Genomic DNA, 26,455 nt, shown 5'->3' with positions numbered 1-26,455 from the left:
CCTAGTCGCCAATGCCCATTACAGGATGGTCACACACCTGGAAAACCTGGAATTGCCAGTGAAATTTTATTTCCGTAATTGAAAAGTTTGAAAATATTAATATTCTTAAATTTGAATTAGAAATGATTTTGTGAAGTGACATATCTTTAAATTATGGTAGTTAGTGGTCCTATACATTGTCGTTTTCATCGATATCATTGCGTTTATACTTCTAACTGAACTATCATTATAACCCTCCTCCTTGTCTTTACTTGAAGGTAAGTAATTTTTTTTTCAATTCGAATTGAATTTGAACAAAATGTAGAGGTAATAAGCTGGACGATTTAAGACTTGTGAAATTTTGACTGAAATTTTTTCATTCAATTTATTTCCTAAAAATTTGTCGTCCTGTGTCATCTTTAGTCAGGACAAAACACTCCGATAGTTTGGCAAGTATTTACCAGATTTTTATGTGTTAAGATTAGATAAGACAAATATCGTCAGGCATAGAGATGAATTAAACGAAATAACTCGTTTCAGTCTTTTAATGAATTTCAACAAATATTAAACTACATAAATTCATACCTCGGTCTAATCTACTATTGTCTGCTGTTTACAGAGCATTGAAGAAATAAAACAACAATTGAACTGGTCACTAGAGTTTCTATGCGAGTAAGTAGAGGTTTTATGAAAAAAATTTCCTGCTTGCATGAAGGTATTATAAACGTAATCTGGTGATATTCCCTGATTTCCGTAAAAATGATAATTGCTAATATTAAATTACAAATATACTTTAGCATTGATAACATCACACAGTAACTCCTTCAACCTGTTGTATCTGCTTAAACTTTGTTTTAAATGAAGAACAAAAAAATATACCAGCATTATTTGTCCCTCAACTACTGAAATATGAAATAAAAACATTTAACGAAACTTCCCCATTATCACAACATATTTCAACGAATAAAAACTATTCTATTTACAAATAGCTGTTACATTTAGATATGAATATCAGTATTAAGTATATTACAAGATGCTATTCATTCTAAAAATCAATAGAAGTAATTTCAAGATCTTTTGCTCTAGTGTTCGTTACTGGTCTTGCTTGTCTGAATCTTTGTCTCTAATTTCTCAAATTCTTCCTTCGCTGCTCGATCTGATTCATCTTCGACTTGTTCAACACCCTGAACTTCAGGAATATAAAATTGCATCATATTTTGCACACCGTTTTTCAATGTCACTACGGAACTGGGGCAGCTGGTACAAGAACCTTGCATTTTTAGCTTTACTATCCCATCTACGAAACCCTGTGGCAATAAAAAGTATTTTGTAACTTCAAATTGAAAACAGTTGATGGTTGAAGTAGAAAGAAATGTTTTATATCCAACACTTCATTTACGTACCATGTACACAATGTCTCCTCCATCTTCTTGGACTGTGGGCCTGATTCTTGTGTCAAGAAGTTCTTTTATCATTTGAACAGTTTCATCGTCATCATCCTGAATCTCTAATTCAGAAACGTCAATGAATTACAATTAGGAATAGAAAACAATGGAGAGTAATTGTTATAAAAGATCACATGAAATTGTCCAATTCATTTACTTGTATCTAGCGATGGCTGTGCTTCAGTAAGAACAGGCAATCCGCTAGCAAAAAAATCCATTATAGTAGCAAATACTTCTGGCTTTATGAGCTTCCAATCGACGTCTTCGTCAACTTTAGTTACAGTGATAAAATCAGACCCAAAAAATATCGACTTCACTCCTTCAATTCTGAAAAGCATCTTTGCCAATGGCGAACAATATGCATCTGATCCTGTAGGAAAATCCATTGTTTGTCCTGGTTCGAGGACGGCAACTCCAGGTAGAAACTTCAAACTATTGGGATTTGGCGTGTCTTGAGTTTGTATAAACATATTGCGTTTATGCAATTCGTTGAATCTGGTGGTCGACTGCCAAAGGAAAGGCCTTTGCATGTAAGATTTGCTACAGTTGTGAAGACGCTTAGCATTGTTGATAGTCCTGCCATAAAAGGAGATATTTTTGAAGGGCGTTCCATACACGTATTAGAAAATTTGACTCCATGTCTAGTGGATACGACAGTTTACAAAAAAAATTACACAAAATATTGCGAATTATAAGGAAAGAGAGAAAGGAAAATCTAAAGTTGCTCAACGTTTCGTAGAGTACCAAATTGTACAGGAATATCTCACGGTTACCGTACGTTAGATTAGGTTATAAACACACGTTAATTTCATCAGTAAATAACAATTTGTAATTCATACCGTAAACTTTGTCGTGCAAAAATTGACCCACAGTTTATCGAACGACTGAGAACTGTTGTTTTTGCGAACATTTTATTCCTCAGAGTTATTCTTTACTTTTGCGTATTGCAATGTCGTACTGTCAAAATCATCTGTAATTTTTTAAGACCACCGTAACAAAGCGATATGATACGTTAGTTCCGTTGGATCAAATGATTATTCGCCAGGTGGATTGATCTTTGCGGTCCAAATTCATGGAGATTTAAAAAGTGTTTCCCAAATATACGGCAAAAAATTATTCCTTCGGCGAAAAGCTTTGACGTGAAACAAGGTCCGACAATTTTAGATTCTCATTACAGAGGACAACATTGTCTTTGATCATCTTCGTCAGAAGGATTCAAACAAAGCAAAATGTCCGCTGTTACAGTCAACGGTGGGTATTTGAAATTAAAGGAGCATCTGATTAAAAACGATGGAATAACGAATTTTGTTTGTCCCATTTGGTGGAATTATGTGGTAATTGTGATCTTAATAAAAAAAAAGAAGAAAATTAGATCACGGTTAAAATCAATGACGACAGTGATGACGACCCTGACTTATTTTTCCAGTGTCTATCTGACTCACAACGAAACTTTTTACTTTCAAAAAAGCCGGCATAAGGCCAATTTACTATTCGTTTTCCGAACATTGACTGCGAATAATATAACATTTGTACAACGAATTATATCATTGATGAATTTTTGCAGATACTTTACTGTGCGTTATGTGGTTTGAAATCCAATTGACACGTCAATTGGATCCAGGATTTATATTACGTTACACGTCCATCAAACGTGTCAACGGTGTCAACATGATAATGAATTATTAACAGTTATACTTGACGTCTTTTCAATATTTTTCGACGACGATAAGGAGTGTTAACATTTTTTCTACGCACAACCGGTTATTCTCATTCTTTTTTATTCATCTCTCATTCATCATTTGACAAAATCGTATTTTACTCGCGTGGCCAACTCCAGCTACCCGCAATGTTTCTTTTTATGATATATATGAAAATGAAATATCGCTGAATGCAACGCAAAGGTTTGAGGTTAAATTATCTTTACTGAAAATAATAACAAATAAAAGGTTCTAACCTAAAAGTACCCACAATGTCTTACTCTGAAAACAAACACTTCACACAGTGATCAACGAGAATCATACAACATGCCGCGGCTATCTATGCTCCCCAGGACTTCCAGAATCGTTGCATTATGTTCTGCTGCAAATTTCATCAATGCAGCTGACAGGGTAATCATGCCGATTGCCATCGTTCCTATGACCGACCAGTACAGATGGAATCTTCATTGGCAAGGCTGGATCTTGTCGGCGTTTGCATTTGGCTATTTTACAAGCCAGGTAAATCTTGACGATTTCTCTCTTATTATTTCCACTCTATCGAGCCACAGCAATCCTTAATGCTGCGATAAAATTATTCTCAAAATCCTGTTCATAATAGATACTCAAGCGCTTCATGTGTCTTCTTTGAATGGTCTTTAAATTATCCTAGTCACTTTACAAATTCAAGGAATTTCTATTGCTATTGAAACTTCTACCTAGTATCAGCAATGTTTCAAGTGGTGAGATTTCCAGAAAAAAAACAACTTAGGCTAGAGCATTTTATAATTATGGTACAAAGTTTGATCTTTATATGATATGTCGAACAATTAGTACGAATATTGTAAAATTCATATACCTAACGTTACATCTTTTTTCAATAATTGAAAAAACACCCCAAGCATATTTTTCGGATTCCTTATACAGCTGCAGAAGCACTCAAAAATATTAAATTACGTTTCTCGGAGAAATATTACTTTCTTGAAATAACTCCCGATATGCAATGTCATATAATTAAGTGGGTACAAAAAACAATTTTGATCAAGTTCGTTTTGTGTATATGTAATAAACATGATGTAGCTTGTGATGTTTTTAGGTTATCGGAGCAAGTACGGCTAATCGATTTGGTTGTAAAACTGTTTTGATGTCGGCAGTTTTGCTATGGTCAATTAGCACGGTCATCACACCTCTATTGGCCCATTCGATACCCATGCTCATCATATGTCGAGTTATTCTTGGACTCGGAGAAGGTTTAGGTACGTTGACTGTGCTCTACTTATTGCCATTTAGTATAAAAGTAAGCGGTAAAATTAATAACACAACAGAAAGCATTAAAATATTCCAATCGAAAGTATTTTTACAACCAAGAAGAAAAAATTTGACAATATGTAAAAATGCAAATCAAAATATAATGGAAAATGAAGTTCTCCACACATGACAATTATTACTTATTTCTTGGCTGTTGGAATTATTTTTCAGGTCTTCCAGTTATATTTCACCTGTTTGCTCATAATGTACCAGTTGAGGAGAGATCGCGTGCATTTGGGTATCTTGTAGCTGCGGGATCCGTTGGCCAAGTAGTAGCGTCGGTTGTAAGTCAGAATATGATAACTCCAATCTTTAACTGAAAACAATTAAATCGTCGTCAAATTTAAAGATTATTTAAATTGTTTGTTATAAAATTATTATATAAAATTGATTAAACTTTGCCTGCTAATTTTTATAGATTTGTCCGCACATGTCCTGGCCAAACGGATTTTACTTGTTTGGGAGCCTCGGAATCCTTTGGACTTTATTGTGGATGTTACTTTATAGAGAGTCAAACACTCAAGATGAAATACCATTGTTTTTACCCAAAGTATGCAGATCTTTATTTCAAATAACTCTTAATTGTAGCTCGTTAATTGTTTTATCTGGGCAATTTACATTTCGGATTATACTCAGTTAAAACCCTGAAGCTGGCAAAATTTCGAAGTATCATTGACAATAAGTAAGGTACACTGTGTTACGAAGGAAATATGCTACCACTTTAAAACTAGCTAAATACGTTCTAATATTTTTTCAAATACTCAGGTGGCTCAAAATCGAAATATGCACTGGACAGAACTGATAACTCACTGGCCTCTTTGGGCATTGTATATAGCTCATTTTGCAATGAATTGGAGCAACTACATAATCATGCAATGGTTACCGACTTATTTGGCACGAAATTTATCTGCCTACAAGGAAAGCATCAGTTTAACAGCTTTGCCGTACATTGTAAACTCGCTTGTCGGTATTGGTAAGCCATTTATTAGATACGTTGCAATGAAAATTCTATTTTTGAATTAAAATCTAACAATCTGATAATCCAATAATATACTTTTCATTTTGTAGTCGCTGGTCACAGTGCGGATAATTTGATTCAAAAAAGGTGGTCAGTCTTATCTGTAAGGAGATTGATGACTAGCATCGGCTTAATCGGTCCAGGGGCATTTTTGCTCGCCTTTTGCGCCGTTGACAACTTACTTGCAGCTGTGATGTAAGCTTGAATTAAACCGATATTATATCAAGATGTATTGAAATTTTTTTAAATCCATTGAATGGAACAATGAATCTTTCACTTTTTCCTATACTTGCTTTCATATTTCGTATTTCTAACAATGTATGATTTTAAACTTGCGCACTTTATACAGATTTGTGTCAATTTCGATGGGACTTTGCGCCTGCAATTCGGCAGGTCATCTCAGCAATCACGCTGATGTAGCTCCTAATCATGCTGGCATAACTTTTGCTATATCAAACACAATAGTAAGTAAAAAATAATTTACTTTTTTTTCTTCATAATAATGTACAATGAATAATTATCATATTTAATACGTACAGTAGGCACTCATCGATTATTCATTTGGCAAATAAAAATACAGTGATTCATCCTTGCACATGTAAGAAAGTATTTAGATCCAAAACTTTTGTTCACCAACAAAGATAATTATTACCAACTACCAGGACTTTGTATTGAATATAAACAAAAAATCAATTATAGAATGGAAATATTAACTTATTTATTTATTGCAGGCTACCATACCTGGAATTCTCTGTGGTCCACTGACTGCCGAATTAGTGACAGCCTCGCAGGGTCGATGGATGCCAGTCTTCGTTCTGGCAGCTGCAGTGAATTTTACTGGTGCGATAATCTATCACACACATAGTTCTGCGCTCCAAGTGTTATGAGTACTTGGATCGTTGTATGTGGGAAAATGTGATGAACGTGATACGAGGTATGACGATAAACAATACAAATGAGTGACGATAAACCAAGGGTGTTGCAAAAACGTAAATATTATTGTATAAAATCGAAGTATTTTATCACCTTCAGGCATACCAAGGTATGTATAGATTTAATCTTAGATCAAAATTACATAAATTTATGACTTGAGATGAGAATTCGTACGATTATTACCAATTATTTCCATACGTACACGAATGTTATTACTATTTTTTTCAATTATTATTCTGAATAAAAGCATATATACTTTACGTAAATACATATATTAAGATTTTCAATCGATATGCAAAGAAATGGGTTTAAGTGCAAAAAAATTCATTTTATAAGCACTGCTGCGGCTGGCCTATATTACTTCACAAACGTTATCTAATATTTTAGAGAATCTTCTTTTATAGTCTTTTTCCGTGCTTGAAGCTTTCGTCCGATTGTTTGCTTTTCATGCCTTTCATTGTTTATATTAACACCATTCTTTACGGGACATCATTCCATGCCAATTCGACCAAATTTTGACCTCTCCATTTGTAATGTGGTTAAATTTTTTTTAGATGATTGTAGCATTTCTAAAATAAAATTTTTGGATTCTCATATGCAACTGTTTTTAAATTATGAACATTCAAATTTTTCTCAATTTCAACTTTTTTTCACAACGCTCAAAATATTTTTTATTTTTATGTCGCCTAAGGCAACTGCGTCATTTCCAAATCACCAAAGATGGATACTTTTATATTACAAGGATGTCTCCAGATATTTAAATTGAATGGAAGGTGAAATTGACTATTAATACAATTTTTGTAAATTCGATGACAAATAGTATAACAATTATCTTTTACTTCTACGTGATTTTAACATACTTACCATAGAGTTTGACTGAAACACAGAATTTTTTTAATATTTGTAAAACATGTATTTTTGTAGCTTAAACATTATCAGTGTCTTGAGAATAATAGAAAAAAGAGATTCCATCATGGGTCCAATCATAATATAGTTGGTTCAAAACATCAGATTTTGTTGTTTTGTTTTGTTCAAAAATTGCCAAAATGGTGGAAATAAAAAAAAATTGAGTATCATTACTCTAAAATGGTAAATTAAAAAATAAAGTTTAAAAGTTCTATTATCAAACGAAAAAGTTTCAATTGCGTTAATCAAAACTGCTGAAGTTAAAACCTAGTCAAGCTTTCACGGAATGCCCAATGTATGTATGTAAGTAACACAATTCGATGATTACACAGCAGTATTATTGAAACTGAAAGCATTTACCAAAACAGCCTTCGTCACCATGCAATCTGCAAATGTAATGATTTGCTCCTGATCTTATTCGTGGCTTTATCTACTGGGTTTAATAAAAACGCTCCGTAACCGTTAACGGTATATTCTGTGTAATACTCTCAAAATACTTACTAAAACATCTACAATTTTTTTGGTGGTTACGCACTTTGCAAGTCTCACAATGTGTTTCAAAACTTCGGATGTCTTCGTTGACTAGCATTTGCGAATGCATTATCTTGTTTTCATTGATTAACTCACAAACGAAATTATTTCATCTTTACCTTCATATTTCATCTTAACTAACACACTTTCGCCGTGTATTTGAATCAAACTGGCTTACACTTTTTCTAAATTTTCAGTTGTCAAGGGACTGAAATGAACCTCCATTAGCGATAAAAAAAAAAAAAAAAAAATAAACAAAAAATGACAATTGTGACAGGTTTTGTGGCTTAAACTTTCTTTTTTACGTTTTTCACTGTCTCTGTACTGTGAGCCTAAGCAAATCATAGTATGTGATCTTATGCATAGTGTAGGAGATTATTCGGACTTTAAAAACTTTTTATAGTACAAAAATAGACTTTCAGAAAGTAAGAATAATGATAGTAGTAATTATAATAGTACTAATAATATCAATAATATAAGTTTTTATAGTCAGTATTTTGTAAATTTTCTTGTGTAAAGTGTTATTTAATTGGCGTAGATTTTAGCCCAGTTCACTAATTAGCAAATACATACCAAAAGGGACTGACATGGGACTTGTATATTATGTAAACAACTATACTGTATATAAATTATGATTACCATTTAATCTTATAACATTAGATATTTTTGGGCAATGTACACTCATAAGGGGATGCTATGATGCATGGGTCACCAATTCGATCTATCTTTAGTACACATTTAGGTCCTGACCAGGAGTATAACAGGTGCAAGTAGGAAGGCACGCATCTTAACCGTTTCCGAGAAATAATAATTAAATTAATTGTCAATTAATTAATAATCAAAATAGAAGATTAAAATTAGTAATCAAAATTTCAGTGCATTCATCTGTATTCTACGTAGAGCTCTACTTCAGTTACAAATCAGGGCTCTTTCCATCGCGCCACGTGGTCGGTAGCTTTTCGTTAATGTAGAATGTACATGAACGGAGCGAAATTTTGATGATGAATTTTAATTTTCTATTATAATTGTTAATTAATTGACAATTAATTTCATTATTATTTCTCGGAAAGGGTTAAGGAGCATGTCTTAGTACTTGCACCTATTATACTGCTGGTCATGACCTACACGTGTGCAAAAGGTGGATCGAATCGGTGACTCATGCATTATACCGTCCCTAGTCAGATTTTCTTCGGCACCATCTCAAATTGTATACTTATATTGCATTAACTAAAGATATATACTTCGATCAACGTATATTGTGAAAAAATATCTATTATTCAGTTTGTAAGTATTCGCATGGTTTTTTTTTTTGACACGAAGAATTGTGTTTTGCATAGATTATTATTTTGTTCCTAACGAAAAGGTCGTCCAGGATAAGTAAATAAAAAAAGAGACATATATTCACTGCTCCATAACAAGTTTCAATGGAAGCCAAAGTTTATTACTTATCATGTACATTATAGTGAAATTCAAAAAAAAAATTTACCATCATTAACGGCAATTTCATGTTTTATTCATTTTAAGCCATCAAAAATTATTTTTATAGTAACTGCTGGTTAAAAGAGATTCGGATATTTTGTATGCGCTCACAAAATGCTGCTATAATTTGTACAATATACTTTATTGTTACGCAGTTGCTAGTGAAGGTTTTGAGTGATTGAAATTGTTCAATCAAATCAAATTTACGTTAATTAAAAGTGGTATGCTTATTTATTTTCATCCATATTTAATTGAAAGAGGTAAATAGATTCGTATCGGAGTACAGAAAAATTTTTTTCTCATCTAGCGAGCTCTGCCATTTGACAAATTTGGTAGTCCATTTACCAAACTTGGCAAAATCGCCTGTAATCGAGGATTCTTTAATATCTCGTTTTGGACTGCTAAGAACTTTTGAACAAACGACTGTTTTTTGATGTTGACTAATTTTTTCTTATCCTTCCTGTTTTCGGCCAATTTTTTATCTATTATTACATGCAGTTTTTCACAACTGTTATAAAACTTCAATTTATCCATATCCTTCAAAGGTTTTTCCTTGTTTTTTGTGGAACAATTACGAATGGTATTTGCTACGGTACGCTGTATCTTTTGCATCAGCCATTTGTCACTATTATTTTTAACACCGAATATGAATTTTTTACTAGAATTTAGAGGGTTCCTAAAATTTACAGAATCTTGATACCATTGTGTCGGATGCAATGATAACTCTTTGCTTAGAAACTTTGACTTGCGGATCTGATAGCATGAGTACTTTGGTATCTGTCTTTCTAGTGCATTCAAACCGATTTCAATAAAAGGATTGTCATATTTGACTGCAATTTTATCATTTTGATTTGTGTTGCTACTTTGTTCAACAGTAGATAACTGTTTTCGATCTTTGCTTATCATCTCTGATTTGCGTATCGGCATTTCTGTATTATTTACTACCTCATTGCTGTTACATCGAGCGTTGTTCATATTCTCATTACATTTTGCTGACATTATCTCTTCTGGCAATTCTTCTTTCATCTTAACTGTTTTTCTACCATTTGGAAACGAGTTTAGAGTTTCGGCAATCAACAACTGCCTTGAGTTTTCACATTTTTCTGGATTCATACGAACATTTATGAATTGTTCATATCTCTCCTCGTCTATGTGGAACCCAGTGTCGTAAATATTTAGTTTTTCTAACATATCAGCTACAGCCTCAGAAGTTGGACATGATACTGTCTTCTGGTTATTATCGCTCCTATCCTTATCTGAGATTAAGCCGCACTTATCCAAATACTTCTCTGCTTCGGATTTTATTGCTGTAGTTCTATCGGTCTTGGAATTGGTTATCGTTTTCTTACCTTTGTTTTTATTTTCATTTCCTGTACCCGAGTAGTATGTTTTTTCAAAATTAGTATGACATATTTTAAGAATATCATTCTCCGTATTTATGCTGCGCATACATTTTAATGATGCATTTTGAATCAAACTATTATCTTTTCTTTCAAAAAAAGTTGGTTTCAACATTTTCTGGTCCTTCATGGTCTTCTTACTTGGATTTAATACTGAATCTGAAAACAGAGTTTCAGTTTCTTTATCGAATTTACTTCCAAATCTCGATTTCAATGTCTTACTTGTTGCTTTGTGTGGAAGATAACCAGCCTTTTTATTTCTTTCATTGGACATTTTTTCTAACGTTTGATAGAGTTTCTTCGTATGCTGATCGTTGTTGGCATTCTTTGGTTGATTCCAGTTTCTCGTTTGCTTCAGTAACTGCCAATTAGATTTAACATTCGCTACTTCTCCGTTGACATTGGCAATTGGCAATTCTGGAAAAGAAAAAAATGCATTTTTCTAACAGTAAGCCTAATGGAAATTATTTTTTAAAAAATTGCTCGTTGTTGAAAATTGTCGGATAAATTTTTAACAATTAAATGGAAAGTGTCAAAGATTTTTTCAAAGTAAGATTTCTTTTAAAAAAACAATAAGATTTCGTAAAATTGACTGGTTCACAGTCGAGCTACAAGAATTTTATTTTTACATCTCTTTCTAATCAGCAAAAAGAAACTATAGTGTGGCTCAATTAGTTTCTTCAATTTTTAACAAAAAATTTGTATTGCATTTGTTTAAAAAAAGATGGAACCGCATATGGTATTCACCAATTCAAACGGATTGAAATTATTGCAGGATTTCAATTGAAGAAAATTGATGAACCTGAAAATTGTTAGATGTTTTAAATTATAATTAGTGCAAATTCCGGTTTGCTCATGAGGAATGAATTAGAAATAGCTAGTACAGATGTTTCTTTTGCAGGCTGCATGATTTAAATTTCATTTCAACTATTTCGAATATGATTGATTTTCCATATCAGTTTTACGTCAACAAAGAAATTCACCTCATTAATTATAATTTTTATACATTTACCCTTACTATTATTGATTACATTCTTCTGCAGTTGAGTTTTTTTCGAACTTGAGTTCTTCTTTCGAGGAATATTGGGTAGTACTGCCATGCTACCATGTAAATTTCTGACTGGCGAACAATCAATATTGTCAGTTCCCAGTTTGGTATAACTTAATTTTGGTAAAAGTGTTACGGACTTCGGTGATTTGTGGCAATGCACCTTTTTTCCATCCGTTAGTTTATACTTTCGCAATCCTAAATAAGACGTAAATCTTTATTATTATTATTTTATTCTCATTTTCCCATGTTTAACATCAAATGACATTGTTACTCACTGTTATCCGTATTAGATAATACTGGACTAATGTTAGTAGCAGTATTCAGTTCTCTTCTTCCTTGAATCGATGGTACACAATGAGTTTTACTATTTTGTAAACTAGTTGCGTCCAGAGCTCCAAACTCGAAGATAAAGTTGTTCGTTGCCATTGTCCTCTCAGCTATAAACTTGATTGACGGTAAACGTTTTTCCAATTTCAGGAAACTCGAGTTTGACTATTTTGTGGTGAAAGCATTTTCACATTTTGAGATGATTGTGGTAAATGGTAATTTTCAATGTCTAATTATTTGAAGCTATTTTTCTAATTGTTTGCAACAGAATCGCACCTAATTTGAAACTTCAGAGTCGAGGTTCGAAAGTACATTGTACATTAATAAGAAACCAATGAATCTAATTAGCATGAAAACTAATTATTACTATTTTTTTGTGTTTTTGAACGGATCTTTTCAAACCTTGGTAGTTCGTAGAAAATTTTCGCTGAAGCTATTGGCGTTCAACAATTTTTCTCCTTCTGGATAGTTTGTTTCTACAGAAGCTGCCTTCTGAATATTGTGCAACGCAATAACTGCAGCAGATACTCTTTTCTTGTCTACTCTTTCTAGACGAGTTCTAAATACATCAATCTTTCATTTCATTTGCAAATCGTCTCATCCTAATTTTCATTAACATCATCAATGGTTACCTGTTATACACGTAGACGTTTATATACTCTGTCACCAGTTCTTCCGGATCAGCAAAGTGCCTGAAGTTGAAAAGTGACCTGTCTCCATTATTTGAGTACGATTGACGTGATGGCGCGGTGGAATTTGCTGCGCTATTACATTGACTTTGCCTGAAAAATCAGCCGATTAACTGCAATCCGTTATCGGAACTGTTTGCTATGTAAACTGGATAAATCTAATCCAAACGTAGCCCATTTTTTTATTTTACATATTAAATTCAAGTACTAATTTATTCTGCGTCTTACTAATAGCACAAAAAATTCCGATATTTTGAATAACTAACGCCTTCTGCTTGTCTTGCTCCAACGGATCTTCAATATTTTTCTTTAGCTGTTCCGGTGCTCTAACGAAGAAGGATAGCTCCTCGTTGCGTTTGATATTAGTTTTGAAACAAGCTGTTCGAGGTTTCTTTTTATGCTTATGAAGATCGGTAAAACAGTTCGATGATCGGGAATGTATCTTAGTATCCGTAAAGCTGGAAAATCCTTTGGAAATCTTTGAATCTGTAGCCTTCAGAATTCGGTTATCGTCTTGATGATCACCGCAACACCAATTTACCAATGATCTGTTAAAACCCATGCACAACCGGTTACGGTATAAACTTTCAACTCGATGCTACTGCTGAGATAATAATAAATTTTTTTCGTCTGTCCATTTACTGTTCAGTTATATAAATGAAAATTGTTGAATCATTTTAATTGAGGTTTGACATTACTTAGAAAATTGGCATGCGTTGCGCAGGTTCACAAAACTGTGACTAGTGCAAAGTTTAGGTGGTTGTACCAAGTCATCAACGTTTTTGTATTTTTTTATCTTATCATCTGCCATCAACTTGCGAATTGATCATTTTATTTATTTGTCTTCATCCTATCCATTTACGAGTTTTTTTTTTCTTTGTTTCTCATTCAACCAGAAGCTTGCTGATTAACTTTTCATATTTCCCAGTCCTACTTGTATCTGTGTTCGTGATTATGAGGTAGGATATACTCCTCATAATGAGAAAACAGAATATGTAGGCTCCAAAGTCAGATATTCAACGTCGTGTTGGCCTTGGTTAATTATTCAATATTAACAGATTTGTGTTATGTTAAAGCTCGCATGTATTGTCAATTTTATTCCAGCACTGATTGTTCGGGTGTTATTATATTTCTTAGGAATATCGTGATATTGTTATAACACGTGTGATACATGGGTCATAAGAAATAATCTATGGTCTAAACATTTTCAAAAATGATTACAGGAAGTCGCTAGAGTTGATGAAGATGATTATTCTTCTAATCGAAGAAGTACACTTACATACACTTGAATGAATTTTGTAGATATTGATGTAGAAATTGTAAAAAAAAAATCCGATCGAATATTTATGACCAGATAAATTAATACATATTTCACGTGATACTTGGGCAAGATTATTGTATCTTTGGGTTATTGTTGATGAAAATGGATGAACCCGTTGATGTTGGAGAAATAGTATTTGACGAGTGAAATATTTGTATGCCCTAGTTGAGTAAGACTATATGAAACTTTTTAGTTCTGCTATCATTCTCAAAACTTAGTATCAGAACTCGCGAAGCACGCGGGGCTGATTCTAGTTTTGTAAAAAAGAAAGGATAAACACTAAAAAAATGGAAATCAGGAAATGCATTTTGAAGGCATTTATCAGTCTTTATTTATAAAACTAATCAAGAGATTAAAACATATTTTTGTGGACGCTTTAACAATTATTTATTTAACATGAAATGAATACAAATCATTAGATCACTTTATCATTTCACAAACACATCCCAATTTTTAGCGAAAGAGAGAAACAGTAGAATACTAATTACATTAATAATTATCTATCGAAGAGGATGCCAAGGCCAGCTTGATCCTCATAATTTAACAAATTATATAGTTCAAAATTTTCATCACCAAATTAGTGTCGATTACATAGCAGAAAGTGGTATCAACACTATGCTAAGAAATTAAAGTTATAAATTTATTTCTATCTAGTTAACTTATAGAGCGCTGAATATATTTAAAGTTGCGTATCGTAGCTATATTTATCCTAATCAGTTATTAACAAAGCTGATAGAAATGATCAGCTGGTTCTTCATAATTCGTCATCGAAGTGATTGTAATTCCTATGTTTTTTACATCATAATAATTTAGATTGTTTCACATGTGTTTTAGACCCCTGAAATTAATTATACTATTACATTCAATTCACTATTAATACTCAATAATTTTTTACCACGTACTAAAAATCTGTAGTTTTCCTCTACATTTGATCCATTTACCTAATCTTACTCGGTTTTCTTTCCCATTTGTCATAGGTAGCATAACAATTTCACTAAAAGTGTTAGTTTGAATATTCGTCTCCTATGTTTTATTCACTGAATTCTTGTTCGTCATTTTCATTGAAAATTGCAGTTATGATTTCCAGCTTTTAGACACGTATCTTCATGTCCCTTTACATGATAATTTTTGACAAATTTCATTTCACTCGGATTTTCATACTTTCATTAAATTCAAGCGTTTCATGCACCTGAGTATCACAAACTAACAAGGATTATCGATATTATGCTTTCACACAAAGTTTAAAAGATCATTTACAAATCGTCGCTTCTAGCATTTGAAATAAATCATGTAGAGCAGTTTCAAGATTCAAATTCTTTGTACACTCATCATCAATATAATATTCTAACAATAAGTGAAAGCGTTATAATGTGCACAAGTTTTTCAGATACAGTTACCTGAAAAATATTATCATATCTATAACATACGATTATTGATGTTTACTTGGTATTAATGTTGCCGATCATTTTGCTACCCTGGTAAAATATCTCACTTTACATCAATGGTTTCGAGGCCTCACTTGGAAGTACGACTCTTTTTGTTAGTCGTGGCCTTTCGGCAGGCTCTCTATGGTGGCTAGCTTCTTTCAGATCTGACGAGTTATCGGGTATCAAACACTCGTGAATGAACGTACAGACAATGTTGATATAGACCTCCCGATAAGCAGCGTAATGTTTGACGTGAGGCGAGTCTGTGAATCTGACCATTTGTACTCGGACTCCTCTGGCAGCGCGCCGACTAGCAAATTTTTCTACATCCTGTTCAAGCAAAATGCAACACATTTTTAAAGTGACAAAAGTCGTGAACTTTGAAAATCATTTTTTTGAAAAAAAAAGTAGAGTAAAATTTCTGCATCGAGGCAGTTCTCAGAAAAAGTCACATACTTTGGCTGGTATGAGGTCGTCAGTATTGGAATAAAGAAACAGTTGTGGCCAAGAGTGCGTTTCTTCAGCAAGTGCTATGGGATTCGTCGGGATTGGGCAACCTTCCTTCAAAGATTGTGCGATGACCTGCAACAGCGTGGTGATGAAATGAGAATTTTGTTATGGGAAAGAACGTTTTGAGACGATATTAAGAGGATTAATATTTCATAATCCATTGCGTAGTGATGAAATAGACTTCTCTGAGAATAAAAGTGAAGACTAGAGTTAGATTTGGATATAGTGAAAATTGAAAAGATCTAATGTGCTCGTTCATGCCCTGTCCCACTGAAGATGTTACAGCCTAATATTCATCGTTAGTTCAGAATGATGTTACAGTCTGTGCAATAAAACACACGATCTCCTGGAAATTAGGATTGTGTAGAATTTCATAGTATTATTTAGTAGAACACCGTATCACTAAAATCATTAAAAACATTGTAGTCCATTAATTTTTGACATTCTTGTCAATTGATTTTCGTCATTCATGTAACAAAATTTGAGTGAATTTCAAAGCCCTAGAACAATATATTTTCGAATATCATCAAACTATACAGAATTTCATTATGTCTCACGTTATTTTAAATGGATTCCAGAAGTAGTGTTTCTTCAATAGAATAAAAACATATACTACTCTATGAAATATCATCTGTGCATACTTCGAAAAGCCACAAGATTGAAAGGAAGATTGTGATGACGAAGGACATCGGTATGTTAGTAAAGGGATGTCCGCCAAGAATGGCACTGATTGCCCGAAACAAGGAGCTTATTCTTCGTTCGCCCGGCGCACTATCGAATATCACACCTTTCACCTGAGACAATGAGAATAATAATTTACGAGATTTTCATACAACTGTGACGTAGCTACAATGCTTATTTACCTTCAATGGTGTTTCCAGCTGCTGCATAGCGAAGCTGACATGTTGATAAAGAAATGCACCCCCATTACTGAACACATGGAAGAAGATTGGATGCTCGTGTAAATTCATATCCGCAATGACTTGGACGAGCCTTCTCCCTATATCCCTCATTCGATAACGCTTCCAGAACAAACATTCCACCGGTGCGGTATACCTAAGGGTTACGCAGCTGAAAAATGATGAATTACACAATTACTATAATCTGTTACTGCCAACTCACAGATTTAAGAGAATAATCGTTTCAGATGTCATTGCACACACTTATGTTTAAATTTTATCATTAAACTACTACTGTTACGATGTAATATGGCTACAATCTTACAATTGAATGTATAAAAAATGCTATCGGTTATACCTGATTAAATGTTATTCTGTTTAGACGAGGTTGCTCTGAACATACATCTAAGGGAATGATCAGATCACTATGTTCATCTAGTTGTAATTTTAAATTATCTATATCTATGTTGATGGCTTAGGAGATAATAATATTATCTTTCTGAGGCACTCGCTAAGACCACTTTTGTGACGCATAAAAATTCTAAAATTTGAAATTGACATTGAGTTTCGTTTCACTTGTCAAACGCATGTCATTGTATAGATTTAGCAATAGAGATTTTGATGATACAATAATTGATCGGATAAAAATGGAAACAATTATTTTTTTCTCAATTTGTTACCGAGAGTAGATTGTAGCTAGTTTGTTTCTCATTTAATCTACATTTTATCAAAGCGACTATAGATGTCTTTAAATTCTAACCGTTACTAGTACTGCCCCCAGTCTTAATAAGTCTGATGCAGTATCATCAAATACATAAAAAAAATTAACCTTTTGTATTGTGTTACGAAGATGTACCTTTTTTCTTCGTAAATCGCGCTGTATTTAGCGAGATATTTGTCCTGGCAGCCGGCCCATCCTAAGAGGATGACCACTGGTAATTTGTCTTCGTCGTATACGAATACAAATTCCTCATGAGGCTCTGCGGCAGTGTTTCCGGATGAAGGGTCCTTCGGAGCCGGTGGATAAGGTGTTGGGAATTTAATATAATACTCGAGATCATCCTGTTCAGACATCGTGGGTATAATACCTCACAGCCCGGAATCCCCAGGAATCCGTTTTAAAACGGAAGTGATAGACGCTGTAGGTACGCGTGTAAAATATTCTGAGTTTGCGTTGTGGGAACCTAGTCGTTGTATTCGGGAGATGTCGGGGAAATCAATATAACGAAGCTTACGTGGGTCAGAAATAATAGTAGGGCTTGAATACCCAGAAACGGCGCCAATATGACTACGCACTACGACTTCAAACGGTGCAGAAAATTATCATTCAAATCGTCGTCATCGTCCAGTAACTTATGTTGCACGTTGATTTTGAATTTAAAAAAATAGAATGCTGATGTACAACTTATTCGTGTATTTTCGACTGCTTCGAAATATTATACTGACGTGTTTTTATATGTACGTCGGTAAAAGTACACTATTCATTTAATTTAGCTGTCGGAAGTTGGATTCGTGATTTGACAATTGATCTCTTCGATATTACCGCCGTGGTTCATTGCTAATTGTTACGAATAGATTATATACCCATAGAGGTATACGTTATATACCGTATCATGCACTCGTTTTGTATACATACATATACCTATAATGTATACTAGTATGAAATTCATGCTAAATATAACACGAATAACCATACTACGTCAAATTTTACCATCTGGTATATACTTATGAATACATATTACGTACAAATAGCAGTGGTTATTTTCTCTGGGTCAATGGGTCGAATGGGACGGTATAAGTAACAAAGCTATATTGTCGAATGAAAATTTTTGTCCTTGATTAGTGCAAAAGTTTTTACGGATTACAGATGAAATAACAGCGGGAATCTAATATATTATTTGCAACATTTTTCCCGACTTACATAAGTTAGACACTGTGTTGAGAAAAGCTGTTACATGTTAAAGAAAGATCAGCTATGACGTTACGTTACTCTGCTGTACCGGGAGATTCCTATACACGAGTCTTCAGTATTATATGTTCAAATTTTTGAAACAAATGATGTAAACAATTATATCTAAGGGTTTTCTAGCATGAATTGACCCCCACACACATTCAAATATCGGCCAGAGACATCCGTAGGGTAAACAGAGAGTAAAAAAAAATGATTAGTAGTGATTAAGAATGACGAAAAGTTTGAAGAAATGCAAGCTGTTACAGACATTTGCAAGTCTTTGGAAATCATTATCGTGCATATTGTAATTCAACGGGTGTGTCATTATAGTGAAGAAAAAAAAATTAATGTCGAGTTATTGAGAAACAGGAGCAGCATTACGGTAATACTGTTGAAGAAAACTGGGAACAGGGTTATCGTACTTTTCCCTGTGGAATTGAAATAACATGTTTATAGCATTTTCAACTTCAGCACGTGATCTAATTTTGCTACAATCTCTCAATTTCCTCGCTACGCATTGAAAATATATAGCACAATCGTTTTTTCGTCACGGATGATGCTTTAAAACTTTGAAAGCCTCTTCCAGTTCCGCATCGTCCTTCCTATCAGACGCTGTATTGCGTTATGCTCTGTGGGAACTGCAGCAGTCGACAATTTTTGTTCATTTACTGCCGATTATTTGTGATTAATCCCCTCCAACAAATACATTCTGCTCAACATCCAAATTTGGTTTTAAGAAATTTGGTCAGAATCAATTTCTTACTTTTCGTTACCCTTTTGAATGTTTTTATTTTTATATTTTCGTTCATATACCGTCGATTCGAACGGAGTGGCTCGCAGTTTCACAAAAGTACGTTATACATATATTACTTTGAGCGAAAATGTGATAGGCAACGAAACCATTCTCCGCTACATACCGAAAAAGCTCAGTTGAAAGAATTTTTAACTGGTAATAATGAAACGATTTAGCTACTTCCACTTCGTAACATTTCTCGAAATAAACACTAAGCGGTCAAAGAATTCGAGACAAGATCAGGAAGCATTTTTATTATAACAATGGAGCTTTGGTATGAATATACCAGGCTTAAAAATCAATGTCTAGTAAATAACGTTTTTGTATTTATCACAATTTAATTGCGCTTCATCATTACCCAATAAGTAATGCATTCTCTTCATTTTATTTTCATGGTAAGTTTGCTTTTCTGAGAAACGAGTCATCATTGATCTTTCACCTCGAGAGTAAGCTCATTTAAAGGCGATACGTTGAGCTCTATTTCGAATTTTTTCAGTAAAAACTTTGCAATCATCGCTATTAACTTTACCTATATTCATTTACAAGTGTAGATAGACAGTTTAATCAAATTATAAGTGACTTCGTTACAATGTAATGTTAATTAGTCATTGTAGCGGTGGTTTGACGCCACATAACGCTACCTGGTGATCTATTCTGATCAAACAATTAGGTATAATGATAAACTTAACGATTTTCTAGGAATCCATCGCGAGCCACTCCTCGCAATTGCACCCTTTCTATAGTATTCAATATAATGAATATAACGCAAATTCTGTGTAAGAGGACTTTCATATTAATTAAGATATGGAAATCCGATGACAATTCCATACGTACGACCGTAACCAGGTTAATTCAACAATGATTTAGTTGCAACTGTTATACTTTATCCTTTTTTGAAAGAACCTTTGTAGTTATGCGCTGCAACAAATTGGTTGGCAACTGTTTTTGTTTAATAATAAAATAGTGAATATGAATAGTAGTTTGTACTGGAGTTTAATAATGATAGGTAATATTAAACTTATCAGGTATGAATACAATAAAATCAGTAGTAGTATAATCATATTGATAGTATTTTATAGTAATAATAGTCAAATGTTCTGTATATAGAAGAATAGTCTTTGAATACTAATTTGTGCTGAAGCTTGATTATAGATAATATAAACCTTATCAATTAGGTCCGAGTACAATGAAATTAGTAACGGGGTAATCATGTTAGTAGTATTTTATAGTCACGATACTCAAATGTTTAGTGGAAGAACAATTTCACGATGCTGCTGACTGAATCGCGATTTTTTGAAACTATAAGATCATGACATCATAACGACGAAGATTTCGACTTAAAATAATAGATTAATGTTATAATTCACTTAAGGAAGGAAGTGAAATGTCCTTCCTTCCAATTCGATGCAACGGTTCGCACGGCGAATCAAGTTTCGTCGCGCATTCTCCAACATTTCGGGCTTTACTGTTTTAATCGCTTCCTCAATCTTGGTTTGCAATTCTTCAGCCGTCTGTATGGTGTCATCGTAAATGTGGTTATTCAGGTGAACCCAGAGAAAATAATCTACTGGATTCAAATCCGGGGACCTCATTGGCCATCCCACGGTACCGCCGTAACCGATCCATCCGCCGGGGAATTTTTTACGCAAGAGGGCTCGCACCCGTTTCGTCTGATGTGCCGGGGAGTCGTCATGCTGAAACCACATCGCTTTGCGAACGGACAGCGGTAGATCTTCGAGATGTTCGTGCAGCTGGTCAGAAAGGAAAGACTCGTAGTTCTCATCGTCTAGTTCGTCCTCCAACACAACTGGGCCTATCTGAAAGCCAATTGATTGAAGTATTATTTTATACCGAATATACATAATTGGCGGAGTTTGCATAATCTTGAAAGTAAGAATCGCGTGATTCTCTTCTGTTTTTCTTTCAGTCACGTTTTTCAACTCAATATTTTCGTCTGAATTTTGTTATTCGGAGGTTTTTTGGGACACTGATTACAAATCTGAAGTCAGAATAAGATAATTTCGATATCCAATATGGTGGATGTAAGATCGAAAAAACTATCAAAATTCGATGATTCTGGAAGACAATTGTTAAACGGGGGGTTTTGAGGTTATACGAAGAAACAGAGATCATTTGAAGTTGTAAATAAATTGTGATAAGGCTAGAGAATGGAAATTTTTGAGGTGGGACGCTGAGCATCCCACTGTGACTGTAAGGGTTAAAATGTATCAGTAGTTGAACCCTATATTTCTAGCATCACGTTGAGAATTTGGAATCACCCACAAACAGTTAAACCAAATAAGCTAATTGTACTTGGTTGATTTTTTCTTCATGAAAATTAAAGAAAAAATGCATTTCAAGTTCATACCAGAACATCGCCAATGATTCCTGCCCATAGCCGCATCACTCCAACCGGAACCCTCGGAAGCACAGGTTCGTTAGGGTAAATGTTGTGAGCATGGTAGCTGCTTGGGCCCCTCCGGTCAAAGTCGCATTCGCTCGTAAACAAAATATTTTTCGTAAAATTTGGGTCCGCTTTGTGCCGGCGCACCAACCAACGGCAGAAATTGCGACGCCGCGGGTAGTCTCCAGGGACAAGCGCCCTTTCCATTCGAATGTATTCATTCGTGCTGATAATCTGCTCGCCCGGTTTAGCGAATCGCCTCGATCTTGTAATGATACCTTCCGTCCCGTCGCAAGGTGGAACCGTCTTCCCAGTCTTCAACGCTCGCGTTGTCAAAGCCGAAATATCGTCGGCATCAGGATGACGCCGCTTTGGATACCGGGCAGCGTATTCTTCGGCGGCACGGACTGCGTCTCGTCCAGCTGCTCCGTAACATATTAACATGTCGCAATAATCGTTTCTTGAATATTCCATATTGATGATCAATTAGACTACGTGAAGGCGTTCGTGAATCACGGGCAACCAGAAATAATAGGTAAAATGCAAAGCAAGATACAGAGCACACGAGGAAGCGACGCGCGACGTTTCACTGTTCAGTAAACAAAACATAATCGTCGATAATCGAATGCGATGATCGAGTTCTCATTGTATGTCGTATTTTGATTCCCCGTGATTTGTTTATAACCTCGAGCGTGCATTGTGCCGGCGATGCGGTGCTTCTTATAAATATAATACTGCAAAAACCGTACCGAGACACAATTGAATATGTAAAGCTTACACATGCACAATACATGCAACGATTTCTCACCGCAAAAATTTCCTGGATTTATCATGTTTCGTCACTTGATCATTTTTTATAAGAACTTTTATATCGGAGTCAGAAAGCGACGTCACAGCAGAAGTAACATTCCTACTCTTAATTAAGCTATTTTATATTCTGGCAATTACAGTAGCCATAGCTAAGAGACTTTCCAAGATTTGATCTAAGCAAGTAATGGGAAGTGAAATGATGTATCATAGCACTATTTTCATGAAATATTCAAGTAATTAAACTACGATTTACATTTACAGGACTGTTATCTTTCACGCTATATTTTTTCAAATGTTATTAGGTGTTTCATTTATTACATGGAAAGACAGAATTCAATACCCAGTCAACACGGTTTTTGGGATCAACGTTATGTGAAAACGTCGAGTCGTAGACGTCTGATAAAGTTCTAACTCACACGTATGAAAACCTTTTTTTTTACGTCTTTCGATCAACGTTATTTTTATAAAAGTCGGTATGACGCTATAAATTAGACTTATTGTTACAACGTTTTTTTGCCAAAGTCGATCCGACCTTGAATCTGAAAATCGTTTAAAATAGCACCAGAAAATATATTCCTACGGAATTAGTGCAGGTGATTCAATTATAGCAACACATTTTCTGGAATAATTGTTACATAATATAATTCTTTATTAATTTACCGTTTCTCTGCCTTCAGAGCAAAAAAAAATATTTATTGTTATCGCCCCGAAAGTTAAAAGTTGAGATATCACTATAGATCTCGACGTTTCAAGATCTAGAGAATCACCTCCGACCATTTTCTGCTGGAAATCTGTATGTAGGTATGTATGTATGAATGTGTGTGATTAATTTTTTATCCGAAGATATCTCCGGAACGAGTTATCGGATTTCAGCAATTTTGGTCTCAATTGACGTGGTTTTTTCAAACCTAGAACAGATTAGATTTTGGCTTTGATCGGTTCAGTACTGTTTGAATCATTTAAATAACAACATTCTAAAAATAAAATAAAGATGATGATACTTTGAGATTGGACGAATGGATTCGAATGAAAATTGGTACCGTCAGGTTTTCGGGGTTGCTGATCACGAATCTAAAATTAGATTCGTGAAATAAAAAATGGAGAATCTAATATTGTAGAAAAAAAAATCTAAAAACATTCGGATTTTGGTAGTAATTAGTAGCTGGAGGATTTTTGGGTTACCGATAACGAATCCAAGGTCAGATTTCAAAAATTGATGTCATAGTGAATCCATTGCATTGGTTCAAAATAAAATCCTAATATTTTCATGTAACATGGTATCCGAGGGCCTTTCAATCTCTAATCACGGATTTGAATTTGTAGTTCGAAATTCGAATTTGATATCAATATTTTTTTGTTTTGTGAACATGGAACCTACGCTTTGAAAACCGGTAGTTCGAAGGCTGGCTTACGTTCAGTCTAAAGCCGCACGTTTTTTTTTTTTTTTTATTTTAATATTTGTGTTCGACATTGCATGTATAAAATTGCTGTGATTATAGTTTAAACTGTCACATCAACGATGTGTAGACTTTGATAATAGGAAGAAATTTTCTTGACCGTGGTTCAGTGATATAGGAAGGACAAAAAGTCTTACTTATCCTTCCTATATTTGATAATAAGTATCGCAAGTCCTTTCATTTCATTACATAGTTTATTGGATCGTTGCATGATAGAATACAAACAAGTCACTCTGTACGATGATCTCAGTTACAGTTATCTATAGATATGTTTGGTATGCATCTTTCGGTGGGCGTTTTGTGCAATTCTGACACGGCTTCGTCGCGTGTTCAGTAACCTTTGTGGATATCATACTGTTAATATTACCAAATGCATATTCTGACGTGTACCCCCTCTACTACACGATGCTATTACGTATATTACGTGAGTGATTTTGAACAAATCAAACGACCTCAGACGTAAAGAATCTTTTATTATGCATGTAACAATGATAAGGGAAAACTACAAATAATTTTTACGTTTCAGACACAAAATTTTTCATTTACTGTCGAGTAAACTTTGCAATATATGTAAAATTTATTATTTTGTATCTGTGTAATCTGTGGATATAATTGTTATATATTGAGAACAATACACAAACTTTAATCTGATTTCTGCACTACCTCCGTCAACGACTCGACTACTTTTTAGTTTTTGAGTACTAGTGCGTTAAAGTCGACTTTTACGCACTAGTGCTTTAATAAAAACTACAAAGTAGTCGAGTCGTTGACGGAAGTAGCACAGAAAATAGGATTTGTGGCATGTGCGCATATATACCGAGAAAAGAAGTTATCGAACCAAACAACTAATTCAGTTGACCTACAGTTTATTTGGTTCGAAAGATTTCTCACTCAGAACAACTACTTTTTAGTTGAAACAAAAATATTGATGCATTGATTTGAATGCTATATGCTTTCGAGTTTGATGTATTTCAACCAATTACATATTTATTACATTGAATTAAACTAAAAATTGCGGAACGACAACTTCGCTTGAATCAACAAACCTTATTTACTTCGTGAAAGAATAGTACTTTCACCGCTGAACACATCGATTCAAAAGTACCGAGAGATTAGAAACAATAATCCCACGCTTACTGATATATTAACGTTATTGCCAGATAGTATATTTGACTCAATCTAATATTTGTCCGACATAATCAATGATAACTACAATCAAAGAAATGTACAATATGTTGAAACAAAAATTTGTTTCACAAGACAAGTTTTAATATTCATTTAAGAATATTATTTTGTTCATCAAGTTATATATATAGCAGCTTCAAATAAAAAAAATCATTCAAGTAAATGAGGATATGTTTGAGTGGAACCAAGAAAGAGTTCTTGAGTTGCTATATGTACTACATTTAATTCAAGTTATCGACTAATACAATGAAATATAACTTTTCTCAGTTTGAAACAATCACATGTAGTTGAAATCTGCAAATATATACTTTCAAATTGATTTCAAGAACTCTCGATACTTGCATACGCGCTCGAAACTAATGAATCATTGTTTCTACGAAATTAACATTATTTCATTGAAATAAACTTTTTGTTGATTTGATAGTCTTCTGATTCTTTGTGTGCATGTTTCGTGTTTTTCAACCGAAATGATAAATTCATTCGAAGTGGTACCAATTTCGGTCAGTAGTCAGCAAGCTGTCGCGTTTGATAAGTAGCTTCAAAGTTTTTCATATACCCGAATCCTTCGCATTACGAATCTGCGAACCATATGTGATGCGATCTATCGGGCTATGGTTTTGATCCAATCATGTTTTCCAAACACTACTTAACTTTGGAGTGACGCTACTACAACTTGTTTGGTGGCAGTCAATGACAATAGTATATCGTATGAAGAAAATATTTTAATTTATGTCACCCAGCAGCTAATTAACACTACATTTACATGTATATCCTAGAGCACTGCATTACGTGTTCGCAGAACTGGTACAACACTCAAATATTGAAGGAATCATTGAATCAATTAAATACATTATTAATCCAAATATGGGTTAGTCGTTGTGATTTCAGTTTTTTCTATACGATGCCACTTCTTCTTTGAACGGAAGAATATCCCATTG

At 34.0% G+C, this 26,455-nt stretch overlaps 3 protein-coding genes across 6 annotated transcripts; 1 reads left to right on the top strand and 2 right to left on the bottom strand.

The window, feature by feature from the left end:
- Window positions 1–509: 509 nt before the first annotated feature.
- Window positions 510–2,482, bottom strand: LOC124177777 (NFU1 iron-sulfur cluster scaffold homolog, mitochondrial-like). The gene is made up of 4 exons (XM_046560573.1): window positions 2,264–2,482; window positions 1,582–2,000; window positions 1,383–1,486; window positions 510–1,286 (listed from the first exon to the last, which is right to left on the bottom strand). Exons 1-4 carry the CDS (start codon window positions 2,332–2,334, stop codon window positions 1,062–1,064), a joined length of 819 nt encoding a protein of 272 aa, XP_046416529.1. The 5' UTR covers window positions 2,335–2,482; the 3' UTR covers window positions 510–1,061.
- Window positions 2,483–2,606: 124 nt separating this feature from the next.
- LOC124177776 (sodium-dependent phosphate transport protein 1, chloroplastic-like) lies at window positions 2,607–9,064 on the top strand. 4 transcript variants are annotated; one of them, XM_046560569.1, is made up of 10 exons: window positions 2,607–2,675; window positions 2,989–3,332; window positions 3,427–3,640; window positions 4,215–4,374; window positions 4,598–4,710; window positions 4,845–4,976; window positions 5,192–5,399; window positions 5,495–5,639; window positions 5,794–5,908; window positions 6,176–9,064. In XM_046560569.1, exons 2-10 carry the CDS (start codon window positions 3,313–3,315, stop codon window positions 6,329–6,331), a joined length of 1,263 nt encoding a protein of 420 aa, XP_046416525.1. In that variant the 5' UTR covers window positions 2,607–2,675; window positions 2,989–3,312; the 3' UTR covers window positions 6,332–9,064. The 4 variants fall into 4 exon arrangements, with proteins under 4 accessions (XP_046416525.1, XP_046416526.1, XP_046416527.1 ...); XM_046560570.1 differs by having other exon boundaries at window positions 2,641–2,758; XM_046560571.1 differs by having other exon boundaries at window positions 2,641–3,325.
- A 5,366-nt stretch (window positions 9,065–14,430) lies between these two features.
- On the bottom strand, window positions 14,431–18,120 carry LOC124177125 (transmembrane protein 53). Its single transcript, XM_046559159.1, has 5 exons — window positions 17,774–18,120; window positions 16,882–17,089; window positions 16,660–16,812; window positions 15,965–16,090; window positions 14,431–15,838 (listed from the first exon to the last, which is right to left on the bottom strand). The coding sequence occupies exons 1-5, from the start codon at window positions 17,989–17,991 to the stop codon at window positions 15,575–15,577; spliced, it is 969 nt and encodes a 322-aa protein (XP_046415115.1). The 5' UTR covers window positions 17,992–18,120; the 3' UTR covers window positions 14,431–15,574.
- Between the last annotated feature and the right edge of the window lie 8,335 nt (window positions 18,121–26,455).

This window comes from Neodiprion fabricii, chromosome 3 (genome assembly GCF_021155785.1).
Source record: "Neodiprion fabricii isolate iyNeoFabr1 chromosome 3, iyNeoFabr1.1, whole genome shotgun sequence".
NCBI lineage: Eukaryota > Metazoa > Arthropoda > Insecta > Hymenoptera > Diprionidae > Neodiprion > Neodiprion fabricii.
The sequence above is the reverse complement of the archived record's forward strand: the minus strand, read 5'-3'. Positions and strand labels throughout refer to the sequence as shown.